The 25,206-nt window shown below is 50.6% G+C and overlaps 1 protein-coding gene across 1 annotated transcript in view; it reads right to left on the bottom strand.

Moving 5' to 3' along the window:
* POLE3 (DNA polymerase epsilon 3, accessory subunit) overlaps nt 1-25,206 on the bottom strand; it is a 274,341-nt gene that overhangs the window by 99,402 nt on the left and 149,733 nt on the right. Inside the window, exon 4 of the mRNA XM_069609898.1 lies at nt 24,909-25,027. Coding sequence (XP_069465999.1) covers nt 24,909-25,027 — 119 coding nt within the window. The remainder of the gene's footprint in view (nt 1-24,908; nt 25,028-25,206) is intronic.

The raw sequence follows: 25,206 nt of genomic DNA on the forward strand, positions 1-25,206 counted from the left end.
GGACCTTTTCGGAAAAGGAAATTATTCAAGTCTTTTCTAAATTCAACCAGAAATTATGCACATCTGAAGCTCCTTCTAAAAACACTCATGTTCAAGAATTTCTTCGGCGAGTTCCTCATGTTACATGTCGAAGGGCTAATCTACAATCATTGAATGCTGCCATCTCTCCCTGCAAAATACATAGAGCCATACATGATCTTAAAAAAGGTAAAGCCCCTGGTCCTGATGGCTTTCCCATAGATTTCTTTGTCCACTTAAATAATGTATTGGCTCTTAAGCTTAATGAACTTTTTACTCATTTTGTCAAAGAAAACCAGGCACATTATTATTATTTTTTTAGAAGCTATGCTAATTGTTTTCTCCAAACCTAATAAAGACCTGAACCACCCCAAAATTATAGACCCATTTCCCTTATTAACACAGACAGTAAGATTCTGGCAACAATTCTAGTGAATAGACTCCTTCCCCTTCTTCCTACTTAGCTTGAAAATGACCAGGTGGGGATATGTCAAGGGCAGATTATCCTCGTCCAACATAAAGCTATTTTAAAATACTTTAGACAGCATCCATGGCTCCAGTGAAACTTGTGCAGCTGTAGCCCTCGATGCAGGGAAAGCGTTCGATAGAGTTGAATGGGACTACAGGTTTGAAGCCCTCAAGTGGCATGGTAATTTAAGTAGTTTATTCCAACTACTAAACAACCATTTTTATTAATGTACAATTGTCTTCACACTTTCCCTTATTTAGAGGCACTCCAAGGTTGCCCACTTTCCCTTTTTATTTTAGCCTTGGAACCGTTCTTAGTAGCCATTCCACAAAATAACGATAAATTAGCTATGCAGTCTGGAGGAATACAGATTAAAACGGCGGCATATGCCGATGAAGTATTACTATTTATGAAAAACCCAGATATTGCTACTATACCTCACCTTATGGCCATTATTTCACAGTTCTCTTTAGCTTATGGCTAGAAGTTAAACAGACAAACCTGAAATCTTACCCCTTAACATTCATTGTACCAAACATCACATCCAAAATCTCGGTATGAGATGGTGTACTAATGGCATCAAATATTTAGGTATTCACATCTCGGCTTCCATCAAAGACGTTATTAGACAAAATACTACAACTTTATTATCAAAAATGAAAGACCCAACCAATTCTTGGTCTCCCCTTTACTTGTCCTGGTGGAGAAGATTGGAATCTATTAAAATGATGATCTCCCCAATAATTCTGTATTCTCTTTATATGTTGCCAATTTCTTTTCCCTCTTCCTTCTTTAAATCTATTTTTTTGAAAAATATGTATCATTTTCTAACATGACAACCATACAGCACAATAAAACCATTGTACATATCGACTTTCGTACAGTTTTATGTTGTCTTTTCTCACCCCCCACCCTCCAAATCCCCCCCCCTCCTCCCCTAGCCTACAGAGCCCTTCAATCTTCCTCACACTCTCCTACCAGCGTTTCCTGGGCTACTCCACCCCTGCAGGGCTATCGTCTCCCTGGTTTTCCTGGTCTGGCATGAATAATATCGCCATTAATGGTCTCCAGGCCATCAACGTGTCTGCTTTCTCGTCCTCGCCCCTACCTGCTGCTTCCTGCCACATAGTCGTTTCGGCATTCACCCATTTCTTAATTATCTTGTCGCCAGACCTGTGTCTGCAGTTTCCTACTCGCTTTCCAGCTCATTGCTATTCTACGCTAAGCTAGTATATATGCCAGGTCTTTGGGTTTGCTCACGTGTTTAATTTTGCGGGGCCTGGGGAACCCCCCCCGTCCCCACCCCGACAACAGTCACACGCAAGGGGAGCTCACGTCTAAGTTTACCTCTTTTCCGGCCATGAAGTGGGCCACCTCCCTCCAAAATGTTCCCATTTCAGGGCATGAACAGAACATATGTACCATTCCTACTTTCACTTCCCCATATTTCGACATGTCTCTGCTCCAGCGTGTTTAGCCATTTTCTCCGGGGTCATGTATGCTTGGTGGGTGACATAGCTGAATCTGTTGCAACTGTGAGTTTCTCAATACCTTTTCATGATATCCCTGCACTCTCACCCACAGCCAGTCTTCCATTAATTGCCCCACATCTTCCTCCCAGTTCAATCTCGTCTGGACCACCTCTTTCCCAACCTTAGACATCAGCAACTCGAATGACATGCATTACTCACCGTAATAGCATTTCTGATGATTGTATCTGCTTTGATCCACATGCTGTGCATATGGTCCGACATCCAGTGGTAACCGCAGAGTATTGCATCTCATCTTTCGGGGACCGAAAGGGGACATCGGCATAGGCGTGTCTGTAACACTCTATCGTGACGTGTAGTGTACCCAAAATGGCTCACATGCCGAGGTTCCTCCGATTGTATTTTTTCTGCCATGAGGAAGCCCAAGGCTATTGTGAGTGAGTACATAAAGAGAGAGAAAGTAGTAAGAAGTCTATGTTTCTTTCACCCAAGCGGGGAGGCAGTGTGGATGAATGTGAATCTAAGCAGATACAACCATCAGAAATGCTATTACGGTGAGTAATGCAAGTCTTCTGATGCTTGTTAATCTGCTTAGAATCATATGCTGTGCATAGACTAGCGAGCAGTACCCAGAGTTGTAGGTGGGTTGTGAGAAGAAACAGTAGTGAAAAGATGCCTTAATACTGCTTGTCCCACTGGAGAATCAGATCTAGAATGAGTGTCTAGGCAATAGTGTTTTGGAAAGGTGTGTACAGAACTCCAGGTTGCCGCTTTGCAAACGGAAGGGGAACATTTGCAATGAAAGCTATGGAAGCCCCAGTGCCCAGAGTAGAGTGTGCTCTAGGCTTGAAGGGCAGTTCTCTCTTAGCAAGAGTAGAACAGTGTGATGTATTTGACAATCCACCTTGAGATAGCCGATTTAGAGACGGGATACGGGATCCCCTTCTCTACCAGCTGCCACTGAAACGAAAAACTGGTTTGTCTTCATCAGTGGTTTTGTTCTTTCCAGGTAAAACATGACTGCCCTGCGCAAATCTAGTGTGTAGGCTGCGGCCATGCTAGGGGGATTCTGGAAGAAAGTGGGTAGTTCAATTGATAGGTTCACATGGAACTTCGAAATGAATGTAGGTGCAAATCGGGGATGAGTGCGCAGAACCACCTCATCCCTGTGGACTGTAACAAAAGAGTCTAGAACTGAAAGGGCCTGAAGTTCACTAACCCTTCTAATAGAAGTGATGGCCACTAGGAAGGCCATTTTATAAGTAAGGTCTTTTAGACTTGCTTTATGCATTGGTTCAAAGGGAGACCCCATGAGTCTGGTCAACAACACATTTAGATCCCATCCGGGAGCTGGGTCAGAAACGGGGGATGAATTCTCTTAACCCCTTCCATAAAGGCCTTAACAGGTAATTTCCACCACGACACCTTCTGTTGTGACAGTGTAGGCTGAGAGAGCAAATAGGTGAACCTTTAGGGAATTAAAAACAAGTCCTGAGTCTAACAAGTGGGTCAGTACAACACAATGTGGGTAGGAGAGCAGTCAATGGGAATGAAGCCCTTGGTATTGCAACAGATGACAAAGCGTTTCCACTTACTGAAATAGCAATAAAGAGTGGTAGGTTCTCGATCTTCCCCGAGTAGGTCCATGCATCTTTGAGGGAGTTGAAGGGGTCCAAACTATGACCTCAGGAGCCAGGCCGCTAAGTCCAGAGTTTGCGGGCATGGGTGTAGTGTCTCCCCTACGTCCTGAGACAACATGTTGTACGGGCAGGGTAGTTTCATAGAAGGGGAGAGGGACATTTCCATCAGATGAGAACCAGGGTTGGCATACCCACATGGGGGCCACCAATATCACGGTGACTGGTTCCTGTGCACAATCTTGTTGAACAGGGGAGTCGGGGGGCGTAGACAAATTTCCCCACCATGCTATCCAGAGTCTGTTCCCGTTGGAGCGGTTCTGGGGATATCTGGAGGCGTAGTCTTGGCATTGGGCGTTCTCATGAGTTGCGAACAGGTCCATCTCTGTGAAGCCCCATTCTGAGAAGACGTTGGAGACGATGTCTTCGTGCAGACGCCATTTGTACGCTATGGGTAGTAGGAAATCTCTAATGAGCAAGTCCGCTAGAAGATTGAGTTCCCCTGGAACGTGTTGAGACAGTAGGAACATCTTGTGTTTGAGAGCAGACATCCAAATGTTTTGGGAAAGCTTGGATAGCCCTGGAGATCGAGTGCCCCCCTGTTTGTTAAGCTAATAAATGGCTGTGGTGCTGTCTGTCAGGATCAGAGCGGTCTTCGCCTGTAGCTGTGTCTCAAATGCCTCCAGTGCTTTGAATACTGCCAATAGCTCTAACAGATTTATATGGTTGGATGCTACTTGTGGGGACCACACTCCATGCGATGTCTGCTGAAGCAGGTGAGCCTCCCACCCCGTGAGAGATGCGTCTGTCGTGAGAGTGGCTTCTACTGCGGGGGTGGTGAAGGTATTCCCCTTCAAGTGGTTTTCCCTTGACCACCACTGCACAGAGAGAACGAGGGCTGGCGAGACAACTACCAAATCTTCCCATTGTCCGCTAGCCTGACACCACTGGCTGTTGAGCCACTCTTGCATGGGACACATGCGCAGCTGCGCGTGAGGAACTAAATAAATGCACAACGCCATAATTCCTAGCAGTCGCATGGCCCGTGTCCCGTCACTTCCCGACTGGCTGCATATTGAGGGATCTGAGAAAGCATGTTCTGAACCCTCTCGTTGGAGGGGAAGACCAGGCCATCTTTTGTCTGAATTAGAGCCCCTAGGAATTGCTTGACTGGGATATAAACTGGATTTTTTCTCGTTGATGGAGAATCCCAGACTGAACAGGAGTTCTATTGGGATTTTGGCAGGTGTGCTGCCGCTACTGCCAGGACCTTTGTAAACACCCTTGGCGCGGAGGCAATGCCAAAGGGGAGTACTTTGAATTGATAGTGCCTGTCCACTATCGTGAACCTTAGATATTTTCTGTGCGCTGGCAAAATTGAAATATTAGGCATCTTTCATGTCCAGTGTCGCCATGTAATCCCCGTGTTTCAACATTACTTCCTGCAGAGTTACCATGCAAAACGTTTGAGGTTTGACAAATTTGTTCGCTGGGTGCAAAGCTAGTACAGGCGCATGGCAAAGTCCACTGAATGCCCTTGTTTACCTGATGAATAGGGACGGCTTCTATGGCGTCCTTTTCCGGAAGTGCTTCCACCTCTTATCAGGATTCGCAGATCGTCTGGCGACGTGCTTTTAGCAGTCTGAATTGTGGTGGCCAGGCGAATTCCACACAGTACCCATGGCTGACCGTAACCATGGGTGACCGTCTTGAGAACCCACTGGTCTGACGTTATCCCCTCACATGTCAAAAGGAAGGATGTTAAGCGCCCCCCCTTGACCGGGGTGACATGGGAGGGGACCGGGATCCGGAGGTCATTTCTGAACAGAGGCTGTGGCTCCCCTGGATTAGGGGCCTCTGCCTTTCCAGCGCCGCTGTCCCCTGGGTGGATAGTTGGCGGGGGTGCTGGTTGCTGCCCTGAGTTCCAGGTATTTCCCGTATTATACAGGCTGTGTGGAACAGGATTGGCCCCGAAAGGACCGGCAGGAACTACCCCCACACCCCCCGTGGGGGGAGAGCTTTTGGGTGATTTGCTGAAGGAACTTAAGAGTCTCATGCTCCTTCTTGGCAGTCTCAAGGGCATCGTCGACTGCCTTACCAAGAGATTTGTCTCCTTGACAGGCTTATTAATAAGAGCTGCTTGGGTTTCCGGTTTGAAGCCCGAATTCTTGAGCCAAGCGTGCTGTTTGAGCAGGGATCTTCCCGCCGCCTCCACAGCATTCAGAATGTTTTTCAGTACATTTTGGTTGACCTGCCTGCCCTCGACCACGACGGCGAGTAATTTGGTTTTAGCGGGTTCAGGCACCTCCTAGAGACCTTTTCGCAGTAGGTTCCACTGCACATCGGCATAACTTGCAAGCAACGTAGTGTTTGCTATGTGCGTGGAAAAAGCCGTAATTCGCTTTCCCAAGGCGTACAGCCTTTTCGGCTCCTTATTGGGAGGCGCCTCTCCCGTAGCAATGGGTACCCCCGTCCGTTTCCGGGTGGTGCTAACCACCAGGGAATCAGGGGTTGCATGGCCCTTAATATATGTAGGGTCAGGAGGCAACGGGCGAAGTAACTTCTCCACCCTCGGATTTACTGCCCTAGTCTGGGCTGGTGTAATCATGGAAGGAGCCAATCTCTTAATGGGATTCAAAATAGGGATGGCTTGGCTGGGGGTGGCTTTTCTTTGAGGATGTCCTCCACAAGCCTCCTGGGTGGCGATTTGAAAATGCTCAGCCGCCTTTCTCAAGATGGCAGTCTTGAACGCCATCTGGTTGTCCACTGGTGGGGCCTGGCGGTCTGGAGTAGAGGGAGGGGAATCCAAACATAGGACATCTTGGTCCTGGTCGTGAGCGCCCATGGTTCCGCCTCATCCTGGTGACTGTCCTCCCAATTCTCCTGTGGGATCCGCCTGGTCATCCACAGTGTAGTCTTGTAGGAAGGTAGTATCTTCTTCCTGATCACAAATGTCCTGATACGTGTCCATCTGGATCTCGTCTTCAGGGAGGATGGAAGTGAAGTCTTCCTGAGAAGGTCCTAAAGTTCTTAGAAATTTAGAAGCATGCACAGGAGGGTCCTCCTGAGGTCTCTTGGGGGTAGGGTACTCTGAAAGCGAGACAAACATCTCCTACCTATCCATACACCCTTCAAATTTTTCTCTGGTCCATCTTGACGAACCAGAAGGGTCTAAGAGTGGGAAAAGTTCATCTTCCTCCCCATGGCGCCGAAATGTGTCTCCAATAGAGCTAGACAAAGACACAGGACTCTCTACATAGTCCTCGCGAGCATCGAGGTGCTGTGGGGCATCCGCGGGTCGCTCCTTGTGCTTAGTCATCTCTTTAGATCTCTCCTTCAGCCCCACTGCCGAAGCAATCCTAGCGATGTTAACGGAGATGTTTGGCGAAGCGGGGTGATGTGCCAGTTCACTAGGAGGCCTAGCGGTAGATTTTCCTCCTACCAGGGCCTTAGTAGGTGTCGGAGTGTCAGCTAAGCGTGCTTCGACTGCCGGATGTGTTAGCGCCCTTTGGTTTAGAAAGCCCAGTGGCAAGACGCTGCTGCGGTTGCGGGGAAGTTTGTTGATCCTGAGGATCAGAGGATTCTGTTAAACTTTTCGGCGGTCCCGTTGGCGCTTTCGCCTGTTTCGGCGGTACAGTCGAAACCGGGGCTGGAGTTGTGTGTTTAGTGTAGCGATCCTGTACACCCCTTTCGCCGGGTGTTGCCCCCATAGCATGACTCACATCAAGCCTAGCAGGGTCGGGGACGGGTGTGGCAGCCCTAGGAGTGTCTGTCGTGAGGTTGATGGCATCTGACACAAATGCCTGGTCATCACTAGTACCCCCGTCACTTTCGGCGGGTGCGGCAGTGGGGGGAAGAAGATCCAGCCCGCGACATGCCGTAGGCCGCCCACCGCTTAACGTGGCGCTCCTTAAGCGTCTTAGGGCGCAGGAGTTTACAGGCCGAGTACTGCACTTTGTTTTGGTTCAGGGGTAGATAATTGTTGCACTTAGAGTGCTCGTCCTTCCAAGGGAATCTGGCCCTGTAAGAGGGGTAAAACCTAAATGGTGTCCTTTCCATAGCGAAAGGCAATAAAGGCGATGATCAAACCTAGAGGGCAAAGAAAGGGGAAGAGGAGAGACATAGCTGAAAGGATATGGCAACCCCCGACCCCACTCTCCCGACTATGTAGGCTGGCCAGAGGGCCCAGCCACGTGGACGGCTCCGCTGCCAGATCGTAGGCGTCGAAAGTCCACTACAGTCTTCAGGGCGACCAGTAATCTGGGCATAAAAAAACAATCTGAGGGACATCGGCGTGTCAGGGATTTTGGTTACACTACATGTCACGATGGGGATAGTGTTACAGACACGCCTATGCCGATGTCCCCTTTCGGTCCCCGAAAGACAAGATGCAATACTCCGCGGTTACCACTGGATGTCAGACCATATGCACAGCATGTGATTCTAAGCAGATTAACAAGCATCAGAAATACAGGATCTCTCATGGCCTCCTTAAAATACATAATAAAACATTTCTATAGCTATCTCAGGCTGTTGGGCAAACACCTCTTCGGGACACGTACCCTTGATAATCCTCACCAAACTAGAATATGTAATATACTGTCCCTGATGAAACCCTGTGTCCTCCACCAATATATCAAACTCCTTCATCTGCCCATCTCGCCACACATCTCCCATTGTCACTATGCCTACCGGTTCCCACTTCCTTCTAATATTAAGCCCCATTTGCTCATCTACTCCTTGCCTGGCTAAGGAACAGCCAGTGCTTTTCTTTCATTTATCAGTTATTAACGGGTGCAGGCGGGCATTGGCCTCAGTCAACAGTTTACAGAAGCCTTCCCTCTCTATTAACCACATTAAATAACAACTCGGCTGCTCACTATTGATCCCCGTGGATCGTTGTGTGATGCGCACCAGATACAATTTGTATGCACTGCAGACTTGAGGGATAGCGAAACGGAGTGTTTGCTAGTTGTTTTCCGGATAACCCACAAATGTATCTTAGTCGCGCATGTCAGTTTCGTTCTTCAGAATATTGCTCATGTTAACCACGGTCTGTTTGGAACGTTGGTTTCCTCGCTGCGTCTGCCGATCGAGGCAAATCCTATTCTGTTCATATTATGGCTCCTTACGAGCCCTTATATGGGCAGCTGTGCGGCCCCGACTGCTGTCACAACCTCCTCCTCCCGCTGGCTCCAACTGCTCTAGTTACGAGGCCAGATTTCCTGTTATCGCCATTGCCACCCCGGTACTCCTTTGTTCCGGGGCAGTTTAACTTGATGTTCCTGTCATTGACGGCAGACCCGAGCTGTGGATAACCTGCATCGCAGTTTGAAAGCACCATTCGTCTGTGTAGCAACCGTATGTCTAGAGGGCGATTACACCAGCGCTCCGGTCTCCCCTTTGTTCCACGACAGCCCATCTGTTTGTCTCTGGCCCGGCTACATTAGTTGCAAATCCTTGCCGGTCTTCATCTGTCTGTAACTTGCGGAATCATTTCGTACACCCGATCTTTGCTCACCATGCGCTACAGACCTTCAAGCATCTTCGTTGTTGGAGCTGAAGTATATAGTCAACTTTAAATGCAGTTTCGGATCAAATCATTTCGGATCTGCAGGAACACCCTCAGACACGTCCTTCCACAGGGCCTTGTAGCCACATCCCCCAAGAGGAGTTTTATTGCCTTTTGCGTATTTAACTTGCAAATTTGAGGAGATTCCCTGGTGATTAGCCAGTCGTCCAGATAAGGGTATATCTGTGAACATGGGAGTACTTTTAACTGGTAATGTACTCCAGCCATCTTGAAAAGCAGTTATTTTCTGTGTGAAGGCTGCATTGAAATATGAAAGTATGCATCTTTCATGTCCAATGTCGCCATGTTATCTCCCCGTTTCAGGAGTGCAATCACCTCCTGGAGCGTGGTAAAGCCAACCATTTGTGGTTTGACAGATCTAGTACTGCCCACATGGCGGGTTCTTTTTTTGGCACTAGGAAGCCTGTTAAATAAATAACCTTGCCGGGATGATTTCTGCGGCGTCCTTCTTGAGCAGCGCCTTCATTTCCTCCAGCAGTATAGCTTTCTACTGCTATCATTTGCTTCTGTCTTGGCAGGCAGTATGCTCGTTTCTCAAGCAACTCTATGCAGTACCCGCCTGTCATGGTGGACAACACCCCAATTGTCCGAAGTTGTCCCCTCACATGCATGGGTGAATTGAGTGATTCAGCCTCCTACTGGAGTGTCATCGGAGGTGACCTGAACGGCGTGTAATTGTTTGGGAGGGGCTGAGCCTCTCCCAGGTGAGGATCTGCCTGTACCTCTGTCTCTTTTATTCCCTCTTTGAAAGTTAGACAAGTCCCCTTGGCCTTGTGACTGGAATAGCAATAACAAGTGTTAGGTTTTCTAGCCTCCCTGAGTATGTCCATGCATCTTTGAGGGAGTTGAAGGTGTCTAAACTAGGACCTCAGGAGCCAGGCCGCTAAGTTCAGAGTTTGCGGTCATGGGTGTAGTGTCTGCCCTCTGTCCTGAGACAACATGTTGTACGGGCAGGGTAGTCTCACAGGGGGCGAGGGACATTTCCATTAGATGAGCGAACCAGGGTTGGCAGGCCCACATGGGGGCCACCAGAATCATGGTAACTGATTCATGGTGCATCTTGTGCACTATCTTGTTGAGTGGGGGAGTTGGGGGGGGGGGGGGGGGAGTGAGAGCGAAGACAAATGTCCCTGACCATGTTATCCAGCGTCCGTTCCCCTTGGAGTGGTTCTGGGGGTACCTGGAGGCGTAGTCTTGGCATTGGGCGTTCTCCTGGGTTGCGAACAGGTCGATCTCTGGGAAGGCCCATTCTGCGAAGACAGACAATATTTTCGTGCAGACGCCATTCCTTTTCTACGGGCAGTGGGAAATCTCTGCTGAGCAAGCCGCTAGAAGATCGAGTTCTCCTGGAACGTCTTGTGACAGGAAAATTGTGTGTCCGAGAGCCCACATCCAAATGTTCTGGGACAGCTTGGATAGCCCTGGAGAGTGTGCCCCTCCCCCCCGTTTGTTTAAGTAATACATGGCTGTGGTGCTGTCAGGATCAGGACTGTTTTCCCCTGTAGCTGTGTCTGAAAGGCTTTCAGTGCTTTGAATACCGCTAGCAGCTATAACAGATTTATATGGTTGGGCGTTACTTGTAGGGACCACACTCCATGCGCTGTCTGCTGAAGCAGGTGAGCCCCCCCCACCCCGTAAGAGAGTGTCGTGAGAGGGGCTTCTACTGCAGGAGTGGTGAAGGTCTTCCCCTTAAAGAGGTTTTCCCTCGACCACCACTGCAGAGAGAGAACGAGAGCTGGCGAGACAACTACCAGATCTTCCCATTGTCCGCTGGCCTGACACCACTGGCTGTTGAGCCACTTTTGCATGGGACGCAGGCGCAGCCACCCGTGGGGAACTAGGTAAATGCATGACATGATCATTCTTAGCAAGCGCATGTCCTTGCATACCGTCACTTCCTGACTGGCTACATATTGAGGGATCTGAGAAAGCATGTTCTCGGAGGGGAAGACGAGGCCGTCCGAATCAGAGCCCCTAGAAATTGATTGACCCGACTGGGGTCCAAGCTGCATTTCTTCTCTTGATGGAGAATCCCAGACTGAACAGGAGGTCTATTGTCTTCTGAGTATTTACTAGACATGTTTCGTAAGAGTATCCCGTTAAGAGCCAGCCATCGAAGTAAGGGTAAACAGGGACGGATAGTCTGGGCAGGTGTGCTACTGCTACTGCTAGGACCTTTGTAAACAACCTTGGCGTCAAGGCAATGCCAAAAGGGAGTACTTTGAATTGACAGTGCCTGTCCTCTATCATGAACCTCCGATATTTTCTGTGCGCTGGCTACATTGAAATACGTAAGTATGCATCTTTCATGTCCAACGTTGCTATGTAATAACCCTTGTTTCAACAGTTGGTTTATTTCCTGCACGGTTACCAAACAAAAGTTTTGAGGTTTGACAAATTTGATCGCTGGGCGCAAGTCTAACTCAGGGCGCATGGTAAGGTCCTTTTTGGGTACAAGGAAGTGCACTGAATAAATACCCTTGATTACCTGAAGAATAGGGACGGCTTCTCTGGCGTCCTTTCCCAGAAGTACTTCTACTTCTTGTATTAGGATTCGCAGATCTGGCGTCAGGCGTCGTGCTCTAGGTGGTCTGAATTGTGGGGGTCGGCGAATTCCATATAGTACCCATGGGCGACCGTTTTTAGAACCCACTGGTCTGATGTAATCCCCTCCCATGGTGAAAGGAAAGATGTTAAGAGCCCCCCGACCGAGGTAACATGGGAAAGGACCAGTACCCGTAAGTCATTTCTGACCAGAGGCTGTGGCTCCCCTGGAGTTGGAGCCTCTGCCTTTTCCGCACCGCTGACCCCTAGGTGGATAGTTGGCGCGGGTGTTGGATGCTTGTCCCGAGTTCCAGGTGTTTCCCCGTGTTGTACATGTTTTGTGCAGAACAGTATTGGCCTCGAAAGAAGTGGCGGGAACCGCTTCCCCTCTGGGGGGAGGGCTTTTGGGTGATTTGCTGAAGGGACTTAAGAGTCTCATGCTCTTTCTTGGCAGTCTCGAGGGCATCGTCGATTGCCTTTCCAAAGAGATTTGTATTCTTGACAGGCTTATTAATAAGAGCTGCTTGGGTTTCCGTTTGAAGACCGAATTCCTGAGCCAAGTGTGCCATTTGAGCAAGGTGCCTTCAGCTAGGGATCTTCCTGCCGTTTCTGCAGTATCCAGACTGTTTAGTACATTTTGGTTGACCTGTCTGCCCTCGGCCACGACGGTGAGTAATCTGGTTTTTGCGGGTTCAGGCACCTCCTGGTGACCTTGTATAAGGTTCCACTGTGCATCGGCATAATTGGTATGCAACATAGCGTTTGCTATGCGCGTGGTAAAAGCAGCTGCTGTGGTAATTCGCTTACCCAAGGCTTACAATCTGACTCCTTATCGGGGGGGGGGGGGGGGGGGGGGGGAGTGCCTCTCCCGTAGCAAGGGGTACTCGCGCTCGTTTCCGGGTGGTGGTAACCACTAGGGAGTCGGGGGTGGAGTGGCCTTTAATATATGTAGGGTCAGTAGGCGATGGCCGAAATAATTTCTCCACTCTTGGATTTACTGCCCTAGTCTGGGCTGGTGTGACCAAGGAAGGAGCCAGTCAACTTTTAATGGAATTCAGGAGAGGTATGGCTTGGCTGGAGGTTTTCTTTTTCCTTTATGAATATCCTCCATGAAACCTTGTTGAGGTAGGGCTTCCTGTCATGATGCCTACCCCCAGGGACCCAGACCAAGTCCAGCAACCCCGGAAGAAGGCATCAAATTACCCCAAGCAAACCCAACAACCCCCGCTAGGGGCTATTTGGGTGCAGTCCTGGCACCAATGCGCCAGGCTCATATGGAGAGTCAGTCCTGGCGCCACAGGCGCCAGGCTCATAGAAAAAAACTTACCTGATGCAGACCATGCTGCAAACTTACCTGATGCAGACCATGCTGCAAGAGCTCCAAGTCAAACGAGGCTTGGAAGGGACTACTTTACCTAGGGACTATTTTTTTTACTCGAGTGGGGCTGGGGAGGAATACTTACCTGGGACTACTTTGGAGGCTATTTAAACCACGCCCGAAGAGCAGCACACGTTTCGTGTTATTCTCCATCCAGCAGCGTAACGCTCACCGCGCCTGCAAGTCTGCATCCAGTCTTCTGCCACGCCTGCCTCGAGTTTGGAGCTCCTAGAAAAAGGGAGAAAGAAGGAGAAAAGGTTAGAACAAGAGCAATACCTTTGATCCTTACCTGAATTCCCGATCCATCGCGCCTTCGAGCTGGAAGAAAAGTTATTTTATGCACGTCGCCTCGCCTGCTGCAGCGCTGAACTCACCGGCCTTCGCAGCATCTTCACATTTCACCGCATCCTCCTGCATGTTACCGCCGCACTCCGGCACCTAAGGAGAAGACAAGAACAGCAAGGTGAGCCAAGGGAATACACAGAGGAATACCCCCCATAGACTTACCTGATTTTACCACCAGAGGTACTATTCTTCACGGGTCGGCGCAGCTTCCACTGCATCCTAGCCGAACCCCGGCCCCTAAGGGGAAACAAAAGGACAGCAAGGTGAAACAAGGGACTAACAAGGGGAACCCTCCTCACCACAAAAGACTTACCTAATTTTACCGCCGGAGGCATTATTCCCCGAGACTTCATACTTTCTCTCAGCGCCTGAATAAGGGAGAAAGCAACAGGTTACATATGGACATTATTTTATCGAACTGTGTTGGATAATACAAATCCTTACCAGAACATTACCGGTTGCCACGAGGAACTCTTCAGTAGGGTGAAGCTGCAACCTGCAAGGAATCGGACAAGAGTGAAAGTCAGGCATTTGCACTCTTACGAACTACATACTTACGGCGTCTTGCCGGGAATATCGGAGTCAATATTGTCCTGGAACTCACCAATTCCTTCGAGCCAGTGAAGCAACTGGTCATCGACGCGCCCCTGTGCTCAATGCAGGATGGAGAGCTCATCTTTTCAAATCATCAGGTGAGACTATAAGAGGGAACATCCAAGATGATCAGCGGGGTGGGGGGATTTACGCTCAACTCCACGGGTGGTTAATTCCCTTTCTCCACTTGCAGAAGAATATTCCTACGGGCCAAGCGAACGAAGCTAGGTGGGCCAGTCCATCATCTCGGCCCTACGCATCACATTGGTGGAGACCGCAGCTGTCCAGTCCAGATCGACGCCTCTGTGGGAGCCAGGTGAGCGTAACATTTCCTGGGTGGCGATTTTAAAATAATCCGCCGCCTTTCTAGTCAAACAAGTTTATTCGGATTAATAAAAAATACATTAAACGACAAAAACACTGTTATGCACATATAAAATTACAGTTTCATCAAAACTTCTAGATAATTAAAAAATAATCCGCCGCCTTTCTTAAAATGGCACTGAATGACATCTGATCGTCCATTGGGGAATCTTGGCGAGCCGGAGTGGAGGGAGGGGAATCCAAACATAGGACATCCGTGTCTTGGTCTTGAGTAAGGAGTGCCCATGGTATCAACCTGGTGAGAGTACTCCCAGCCTTCTGTGGGATCCGCCTCATCATCCACAGTGTAGTCTTGTAGGAAGGTATTCTCATAAATGTCCTGTTACGTGTCCATCTGGATCTCATCTTCTGGGTGGATAGAATTGAACTGTTCTTGAGAAGGTCCAAAATTTCTAGGAAATTTAGAAACAGGCACAAAGGGAAGGTCTTCTTGAGGTCTCTTGGGGGTAGGCTGCCCTGAAAGTGAAACAACCCTTTCCAAACGGTCCATGCACCCTTCACATTTCTTTTTGGTCCACTTAGACGAACCCGAAGGGTCCAAAAGGTGGAAAATGGTCATTTTCCTCCCTATGTAGCCAAAATGTGTTTCCCATAGAGCTAGCCAAAGGCTCCCGACTCTCCTCGTAATCTTCTTGAGCCTCGGGGAGTTGCGGCGCGTCTTTCGTCATGTCCGCAGTCCTCTCCTTGTGCTTTGTTGCGTCTTTAGGCTTCAGCCCCACTGCCAAAGTAATCCTAGCAATGCTTTCGGCGATGTTCGGAGAAGTGGGGCGTGCCGTAGGACTAGGAGGTCTAGCGGTAGATTTTTGTACTACCAGGCGACTAGGAGGCCTAGCGGTAGATTTTTCCCATACCAGAGCCTCAGAGCGTCAGACGGGCGCGCTTCGACGGCCGAATGTGGCTTGGAGTGAGTGCCCTTATTTTATATAAAGGCCCAGTCGCAAGACGCTGCTGCGGATGCTGGGAAGGCTGTTGATCCCGAGGATCAGAGGATTCCGTTGAAATTTTCAGCGGTCCCGTCGGCGCTTTCGCCAGTTTCAACTGGGGCAGGTGTGTTTAGTGCGTTTCTCATCTTGAACGCCCTTGTTGCCGGGTGTTTTCCCTATAGCGTGACTCGCGCCAGGCATAGCGGGGTCAGGGACGACGTGGCGGACCTAGAGGTGTCCGTCATGAGGTCGATGCCATCCGACACGGATGCCTGGTCATCACTAGTTCCCCTGTTACTTTCAGCGGGGGCGACGGTGGGGGAAATAAAGATCCAGCCCGCGACATCTCATAGGTGGCCACCGCTTAACGCGGCGCTCCTTAGGCGTTTTAGGTCCATGGAGTCTACAGGCCACGCACCGTGCTTCGTTGTCCTTCCAATGGTACCTGGCTCTGCAAGAGGGGCAAAACCTAAATGGTGTCCTTTCCATAGCGAAAGTTAATAAAGACGATGACCAGACCTAGAGGGCAAAGAGGGGGAACGAGGAGAGACATAGCTAAAAGGATATGACCACCCTGACTCCACTCTCCCTACTGTGTAGGCCGGCCAGAGGGCCCGGCCACGTGGACGGCTCTGCCGCCGGAGTGTAGGGGTTGAAGTCCACTGCAATCTTAGGTGTTGAAAGTCCCCCGTTGTCTTCAGCGTAGCACAGGAAGCACCGTCGAAGCTACTATCAGGGAAAACCGACAGTCGATCAACAAGGTATAACAATGTCTCTTATGAAAGAGCTCCGCAATAGGGCGACCAGTTCTCTGGGTGGAAAAAAACAATCCGAGGGACCTCGGCGCGTGAGGGATTTTGGGTACACTACACATCACGATAGGGATAGTGTTACAGACGCCGATGCCAACGTCCCCTTTCGGTCCCCGAAAGACAAGATGCAATACTCTGCAGTTACCACTGGATGTCGGACCATATGCACAGCATGCGATTCTAAGCAGTTTAACAAGCATCAGAACTTGTAATACTCTGCGACTTCCACTAGAAGTGCTACTATGCAGAGCATCTGATTTAAGCAGATCCACAAGCTCCACAAATGACTTATCATATCAAACATATCTAACTGTGCACACTTCTTATTCATGTCAAACCTATTTTCCACTTTGGGATCAGTAGTATTTATCTTTTTTTTAAAGTAATTAATAAGAGCTTCTCTGGAACCTTGGTAACTAATACTGTGGGCACCATAACCGAATACAGGATCAAGATGAGCCTAAATGAGAAGCAACATGAACCATATGGCCTACACATAACGTTAAGTAGTGTTACATGACAAACAACAGATGTCAGCAGAGCAAGCAAACGAAGAATTAGTAGTTTCAATCTTGACATTAAAGCACATTAAGATTTTGGGTTAAAGTGTATTCAAGAGAACTGGAACACTTCATTAGGTAGGTAACTCCCGCTAATGAAAGGTGAAGTAACTCCACAGTCCTCCCATGTATTCTTAGCGTCAGGTAAAGCCCAAGTTTTGGTTTGAAGCCATTACTACCCCAAAACCAGACAGTCATGGTTGAGAGAGAATCATCGAGTTAATCTCACACAAATGCCGTATGCTGCATATATTTTAGGGAAGTAACAAAGATGCAATTTCCCCTTCACATAACTAGATTAAAAAAAGAAACGTTAAAAAAAGTGAAACTAATTCATAGGCAGAAGTATCAATAGAAAATTAAATACATCTGTAAGCTTTGATATGATCATAATACTGTAAACATTTGGAGATAATTAAATAAGTACAAACATGTAATATGGTAAATAGAAAACACCTGAAAAGGTGCATTTGCTGGAAAATGCAGTTTCTGAAAATTCTCAGAAAATTTGTTTGTAGGCTGCAGCAGGATTCATAATTTCAGGTTAATGGCCCACTTTTATTGCCCGAGGCAAAGCGGAGGACTAAAGATTAGGACTCCTCCTGAAGTCTTTAGGGCTATTAGCACATGGAGATGTGAAAATAAAAAAAGGTACGTTTTATGGGGGGAATGTGAACACACGTATATTGTAATGTTAATTTAATGGACATGGCACAATAACAAAAGAAAGTTACACATTTCGAGTTTGATTGCAGTTTAATTTGGGAGAATTGGACTACACATGCTCGTCTCCACCATTACACAGCTGAAGACATTGGTTTATTTGCTGCTTGTAAGGCTGCTGCTCAAGTCAGAATGTTCTAAATGAGGTCTATACCAGAGATTATCTACAATTGAATCAATTTGCTAATCAAGCATTATAGACCAGTTCCGAAAGGCCGTACATAATGTTATGTGCATTGAAAACCAAATTAAAGGTAAAGTGCAGCAAGGTTGTTTAACAAGGTGTAAAGGCCTGTAACACCCCAGTACAGCCAATCCGGTGGGGTCCATGAAACCATAATAACCAGTGTCGTGCTTGTGCTCGTACATATGAGTATGTTACGTAGAAGTGTTAGTTCATAAATCCACCTGGCCTGTCATAGGGCACTCGCTGCCAGTAGCCTTGGAATGGCATGACCAATCTGTGGGCTATAGGAACCAATCAGTAGACTATGAAATAGTGCACAAAGGTAGTTGGAGCCTCTGGGATGCCACTACAGTCGATTAGGACATGGACAGGATATTTAAGCATTGACTCCTTAAATGAATTGAAATCTACAGAAAATGCAATTTTAGGCAGTTAGGGTCTGCTGCTTAAAGAAGGCAGAAAAGTGGGCACGGTAGACTGGCATGGTTATCCTTCTCTGCCCTTAAGTACCAGCTCTACCAGACGTGATTAGTAGCACAATAATAAACCGTGAACAACCAAATACTAAATAGTAGAGAGTCATGTTTTGTTAGCCATATAAGGACTTGTTTTCAGGTCTAGTTTCAAGGCCCAGAAAAACAATTCAGTTTTAGATGCATAGCATTTGAAGAATTAATGCAACATAAATGAGTAATAACAAAAGGAGAAACAGGAAAAAGAAATAAAATGCCAGGTGTTGAAGTTGGAGTTCAAAAGATTTATGCATTCACAATGATTCATTACGCCAAAACATTTTGATACAAAATATGAAAACTACGTAAGGAACAAGTTACTTACCTGTAACTGTTGTTCTCCAGCATGGGTCTGGCATGGATTCACATGCTCATGAATATTCCCCGTCGTCAGGCTGGGAATCCTCGGTAAAGAAAAAACCAGTATCAGTTTCGTTTCTGATCTGTCTTTCGTAGTAATATCCAATCACTGGTCTCTGCGTCATACTGACCACAGCCAATGACTGCCCTCTACCTAAGCACCGCCTCTGGCAGCCATCTTCAGATTTGGAAGCACGTGAAGTGGCAGTATGACCAAGTGAAGAGCCGCAGAGGGGTAGGCGGGAGGGTTCGCATGTGAATCCATGCCAGACCCATGCTGGAGAACAACAGTTACAGGTAAGTAACTTGTTCCTTCTCCAGCATGGGGTCTGGCATGGATTCACATGCTCATGAATAAAGAATACATAGCAGTACACACATGCACAACCACGGGAGGTGGCAAAGGCTCAACATTAAGCAGTACATCCAACTCAACATTAAGCATCTTACCTCCTCACCAGGCTCACCTCAGGCGAACAGGTTGCGCAGCACTGCTTGGCCGACCCTGGACTCCTCCCTGGAATCCCGATCGACGCAGTAGAATTTCGTGAAGGTGTGCGTCGACCTCCACGTAGCAGCCCTGCATATGTCCAGCAGGGGCACACCAGAAAGGAACGCCGTGGTAGCTGCGATCGCTCTGGTGGAATGGGCTCTCGGACGGCCAGGCAGCGGTCGGTTTGCCAACCGATGACAGTACATGATACAGCCGGAGAGCCATCTGGAAATGGAAGCCTTCGAGAGAGCCTTCCCCTGATTGACAGGTCCAAAGTTCACAAAGAGTTGTGACGTCTTCCGAAAACACTTCGTACGGTCCACGTAGAACTTCAGCGCTCTAGCCACATCCAGCGAGTGCAAAGTCCTCTCAGCCGGCGACGAAGGCGACGGGAAGAACACAGGCAACACCAAGGGTTCGTTGAGATGGAAGTCCGACGGTACCTTGGGCATGAAGGAGGGGTGCGTCCTGAGCACTACCCTCGTGTCGTGAAAAGTCAAGTACGGGGCCTTGCATGAAAGGGCCTGGATCTCTCCCACCCGTCGTGCGGAGGTGATGGCCACAAGAAACGCTGCTTTCCACGACAGAAACTTCAACGGGGCCGAGTGCAGAGGCTCGAACGGAGGTCCCATGAGCTTGGTCAGCACCACGTTGAGCTCCCACGCCGGGGCCGGAGCCTTCACCGGCGGGAACGATCTGAACAGTCCCTTCATGAACTCTTTCACCAGACGATGAGACCACAAGGATGTCCGGCCCGTGGTTCTGGTGTATCGGGAGATCGGAGCAAGATGAATCTTGATGGACGCGTGTGCCAGTCCAGCTTTGGCCAGCGTCAGCAGGTACGGCAGTACCTGGGGAGCCGTAATCCGTAGAGGGTTAATCTTCTGTGCGTGGCACCAGACAGAGAACCTCTTCCATTTGTGTCCGTAGCATTTAAGAGTCGAGGACGCCCTGGCCTTTGCAAGAACCTCTCTGCAGTCGGCCGGTATGTCGTATCCTCCAAACTCTAGCGCTGCAGGAGCCAGGCCTGCAAGTTCAGCGATTTCGGGTCGTGGTGGAGGATGGCGCCTCCTTCCCTGGAGAGAAGATCCGCGTCCACCGGCAGCTTGATTGGCGGGGACGCTGACAAGTCCAGAAGGTCCGGGAACCATATCTGCCTCGGCCACGCAGGTGCGACGAGGATCATCCTGCACCGTGACCTCTTGAGCTGGTTGACGAGCCGGATTAGCAGTGGCAAAGGAGGGAACGCGTAGAGGAACAGGCCCTCCCAGGGGAACGAGAAGGCATCGCCCATGCTCCTCGCCTGGGGAAACCTGCTGGCGAACCTCCGGCACTTGGAGTTCGTCGCCGTCGCGAACAGGTCGATCTGGGGTGTGCCCCACCGTCGGAAGAGGCGATCCACTAGATCCTGCCGTAGTTCCCACTCGTGGCACGAGCGCAGCTCCCTGCTGAGTGAGTCGGCGATGGTGTTTTTTTATCCCTGCCAGATGAAACGGCACCAGAAACATCCTTTGGGCGACGGCCCAATGCCACAGGTCCTGCGCCTCCTTGGACAGCGCTGGGGACCTGGTTCCGCCCTGTTTCCTGATGTAAAACATGGTGGTGGTGTTGTCGGTGAAGATCCTCACCACCTTGCCCTTGAGGGACGGAAGGAAGGACCTGAGGGCCCAGAACACTGCACGGAGCTCCAGGACGTTGATATGGAGGGACTTCTCCGTCGGGAGCCAAAGGCCTCTCGCGTGCAGATTTTCGGTGTGCGCTCCCCACCCTTCCAGGGAGGCATCGGTGGTCACTGTCTCCTGGTGATCTGGGGTCTGGAAGTCCATACCCGCCGTCAGATGCGTGCGGTTGCCCCACCACCGGACCGCTCGGCGGAAACTCTCGTCGAGTGTGATCCTCTCCTCGAAGCTGCCCGTCGTTTGGATCCAGCGCGCGTCCAGGAACTCCTGCAACGGGCGCATCCGGAGCCTGCACATGGGAATGAGGTAGATGCAGGAAGACGACATTCCGAGGAGGGACTTGATGGACCTCACCTTGGCCGCGTCGGAAACCAACATCCGCTGTACCTTGCCCAGGATGGACCTGGTCCTTTCCTCCGACGGGGAGGCCAGAAGAGACACTGTGTCGAGCTTCGCTCCCAGAAACAGTGCGTTTTGCGCGGGTACCAGGTGAGACTTGGCGTAGTTCACGGAGAATCCCAGGTCCGTGAGAAGTCGGACGGTCCTTGCCGTGTGATCCAGGGCGAGCTCCCTCGACTTGGCTCGGATGAGCCAGTCGTCCAGGTAGGGGTAGACGTGGATCCCCTCGCGGCGCAGCTGCACCGCCACCGGTGCGAGGCACTTGGTGAATACCCTGGGGGCCGACCGTAGTCCGAAGGGGAGGGCTTTGAACTGGTAGTGACGCCCTTGGACCACAAACCTGAGGAATTTTCGGTGCCCCTTTAGGATGGGAATATGGAAGTAGGCATCCTCCAAATCCAACGACGACAGGAAGTCTCCTTCCTCCAGCTGACCCAGGACGTGCTGGAGGGTGACCATCCGGAACTTTTGCGCCTTGATGAACTTGTTCAGACGTCGCAGGTCCAGGATGGGGCGCCATCCCCCCCGTCTTCTTCTTCACGAGGAAGTATCTCGAGTAAACTCCGGAGCCCCGAAGTCTCTTTGGGACGAGTTCGATGGCGCCCTTCCTCAGCATCGCCTTTAGCTCCAGGAGAAGTTGAGGGACGTGAAGTTCTTTCCTGGCCACGGGGGGACGCGCGGACACCTTCTTTGAAATTCGAGCGCGTGGCCCCGGGCCAAGGCGTCCAGCACCCAACGGTCGGTGGAGATGGACTCCCACACGCTGACGAATCTCGCCAGCCGGCCTCCCACCGGGGTGCTTCGGTGGGGGCCCGACCCCACGGTCGGTTCAATCCTGCTTCAACGAGGCTTTGCCGCCTTGACCTCCTTGGCGACGACGGCGGGGTCCGCCAGACTTGCCTCGTCCTCTGTAGGCCTCCTGAGCCGACGAGCGGCCGCTTGACGGTAGGTGGAGAAACCGCCGCCTGAACTTTTGGAGGCGCCCTTGCCTCCGCTGCTCCGAAAGGGCGTCCGTCGTTGTTGCAGAACTCAAAGGGCCCGGGCCGTCTCGGTGTCCGCTTTAATGGCCTGAAGGGAATCGTCTACTGTTTTCCCAAACAGGTTGTTCCCATCGAAGGGCATGTCCAGGACTCTGGTCTGAACGTCTTGACGGAAGTCCGTAGCCTTGAGCCATCCACGCCGCCTAAGGCAAATGCCGTTGCCCAACTGGCGGAACCCGGTGTCGGCGATGTCCGTCGCAACGGTAATGGCGTGGTCCGAAGCCACCTCACCTTCCTGCAGGATCTCCAGGGCCTCTGCCCTCTTGTCGTCCGGCAAGAAGTCCAGTAGGGGAGCCAGTTTGTACCAGAGCTCCCTGTCGTAGCGGGCCACGATAGCCAAGGCGTTGGCCGCTTTAATCGTCGTCGCCGCAGACGAGATGACTCTGCGTCCCATAGCGTCCAATTTCTTTCCCTCGCCGTCCGGTGGGGAAGTCGATGTGGAGGCCGCACCCCCCCCCGCTTTTTTCCTGGCTGCCGCGGAGACGACGGAGTCCGGGGTAGGCTGCGCCCGGAGGCACAGGGGGGCCGTGTCCGGGACCCGGTACTTCTTCTCGTACCGGTCCCTTCTAGCTGGCGTCGTGGAAGGGTTCTTGAGGAGGGTGAGGCCCTCATCCCAAATGTCGTCCAATAGAGGCACTGAGAGGACCGTCTTCCTCTTGGCCTCGCGCCGCTGATAAAGGAAACCTTCCTTCTTCTCCTCAGGGCAGAGTTGGAAAAGCTCGGATGCCCTGGTGATCATGGAGTGGAACGATCCAATCTCGTCGGGCGGAGAAGCCCTGGTGGGAGGCGACGACGGTACATCCTCGTCGTATACCTCGTCGTCCGTACCCGTCGCTGCCGTGTCAGTCCCCGTATCATCCCCTCGGGTGGACGGGGAGGAGGGCTGGAAAGGGCGCGACGGCTGAAAAGGAGGCGGAGGGTGGATCCTTCTTTTCTTGGTAGGGGGAACACCAGAAGGTCCCGGTTCTGGGTCCCCCGACGGGAGAGGTTCCGTCGGCAACGGTAGTCTCGTCCTTATCTCTGAGCATAAGGACTGTATAGCCAACAAAATGGCCGCCGAGCTGTCTCGCGGCGCTGGCAGAGGGGAATCCGACGGGCGATCAGGGGCCCCGTCGGTACCCTCGATGATGTCGTCGTCGCCTGCGTCGGGATCCATCCCGACGGGCCGGTCTTCTTCCACGCCGAGGCCGTGGCTTAAGACTTCGACCAGCTCCTCCTCCGAGGTTGAGGCCGAATCTACGACGACGCCCTGCCCCCCCCTTTTTCTTCCCCACGGGGGATTTCACGGGGGCCCTATCGATGGGCACAAAAGAGGACTCCCTCCGAGGTGGCAGGGAGACTCTGAGCCCCGAGGTCGCCACCACTGGTGTAGCCCCCACAGGCTGAGCCAGGGCCGCCGCGACAGTTTCGATAGAGGGCTTGGCTGGATGGATTAAGGCCTTCACCACCTTAGGTGTGCTCACCGCCTTATCCTTGAGGTGGGGGACACTGCCTCGCTCCCCCTCCGATGGGGCCTTCGAGCTCGACCGGGGCCTCTCCAGGAGCTTCGCCGGGTGCTCGGCCTTCCTCTTACCCGACCCAGAGCGTTGGCTCGTGGTTGATGGTGCCGGGGAGGGTGCGCCCTGCCTGGCGCCCGTAGAGCCCGACCGTTCGGCGCTCCCGGTGCCAGCGGACTCACGGTGCTTTGCCTTGTGTTGGGCCCCCGTCGCCGGGGCGTCCTCAAAGGTCTTAGAAGACCGCTCTGATTTCTTCTTCTTCTTCTCGCCTGACGGGCTCTTCCCTTCCAGCCAGTTGGCGAGACGTTGATGGCGGTCCTTCATGGTCCGCTCCGACATGTTGCCGCAAAACGCACAGTCCTTCTCCACGTGCGTCTTGTCCTCATGTAGGCAGTAGAGACAAAAGGAGTGTTCGTCCTCCTTAAAGACGTTCTGCAGCTGGCATCCAGGGCAGACCCTGAACAGCTTTCCGGGCGTCGAGCATCCCTTCTCCTGGGCCATGTCCGGGCCTGAGAAACTTCTGGAGTCCTCCAAGAAGCGTAGCTCGACGAAATCTTCACCCTTGAGGGGCGCAGACGAATCCGACACGGGTCCCCGTTGATCGGATGGAGAGTCGGTGGAGCTTGAGGCTCTTTTGACCGAAAAAACGAAGTTTTTGAGAAAAAACGTGAAAAAATAGCACTAACGCTCGAGGGCAATAGCACGAGGATCCCAACACATGAACGTGCGGTAAAAATCTGAAGATGGCTGCCAGAGGCGGTGCTTAGGTAGAGGGCAGTCATTGGCTGTGGTCAGTATGACGCAGAGACCAGTGATTGGATATTACTACGAAAGACAGATCAGAAACGAAACTGATACTGGTTTTTTCTTTACCGAGGATTCCCAGCCTGACGACGGGGAATATTCATGAGCATGTGAATCCATGCCTGACCCCATGCTGGAGAAAGTATTAGTTTTCAGACTTCTTCCAAGAAAACTATAGTTTGAGGTACTTTGTGATTCCTACTTAGATGAGTATGGGGTTGTCCCATCTAGATTAATTTCTCAGCACACACAGTTGCCCATCTTGTTAACGTTCCAGTCAGACCTCGACAACGGGGGCATCACTATATATACCTACCAGGTCATCCTACAGGTGCACTTAGTTTAGAATTATTCAACAGATTTATAACCCTTTGCATCGCTAGTGATTATATGTTTGTAAGCTGAGTATCAACATTAAAAACGGGATCCTGGGGAAGGCCATATTTAGTATCAAAGAACCGTACTTACCTTCCAGAGAGTCTTTTAAAGGGTTCAAAAACCGCTGGAATTCCATCTCCTCCATGGCAGCTAAAACATCGCCAGCATTCAGAGTTTTCCGTTTTCCTTTCAACGCAAAATTGTTTGCACTAGGTTTGGAGAGGGGATAAAGAAAGGACAAAACGTATGGATAAACAGTAAACCACCAACAATAAAGAAACACTATTTCACTGCAGGCGGGAATGGCTTCCAAGTACGTTGTTTGGCATCGGAGTACCCCGTCAATAGCTGCTGTGGCAAGTCGGATATCTAGGGGCATAATTACCTT

Source organism: Ambystoma mexicanum, chromosome 8 (genome assembly GCF_040938575.1).
Source record: "Ambystoma mexicanum isolate Mex_15411 chromosome 8, UKY_AmexF1_1, whole genome shotgun sequence".
Taxonomy (NCBI): Eukaryota; Metazoa; Chordata; class Amphibia; order Caudata; family Ambystomatidae; genus Ambystoma; species Ambystoma mexicanum.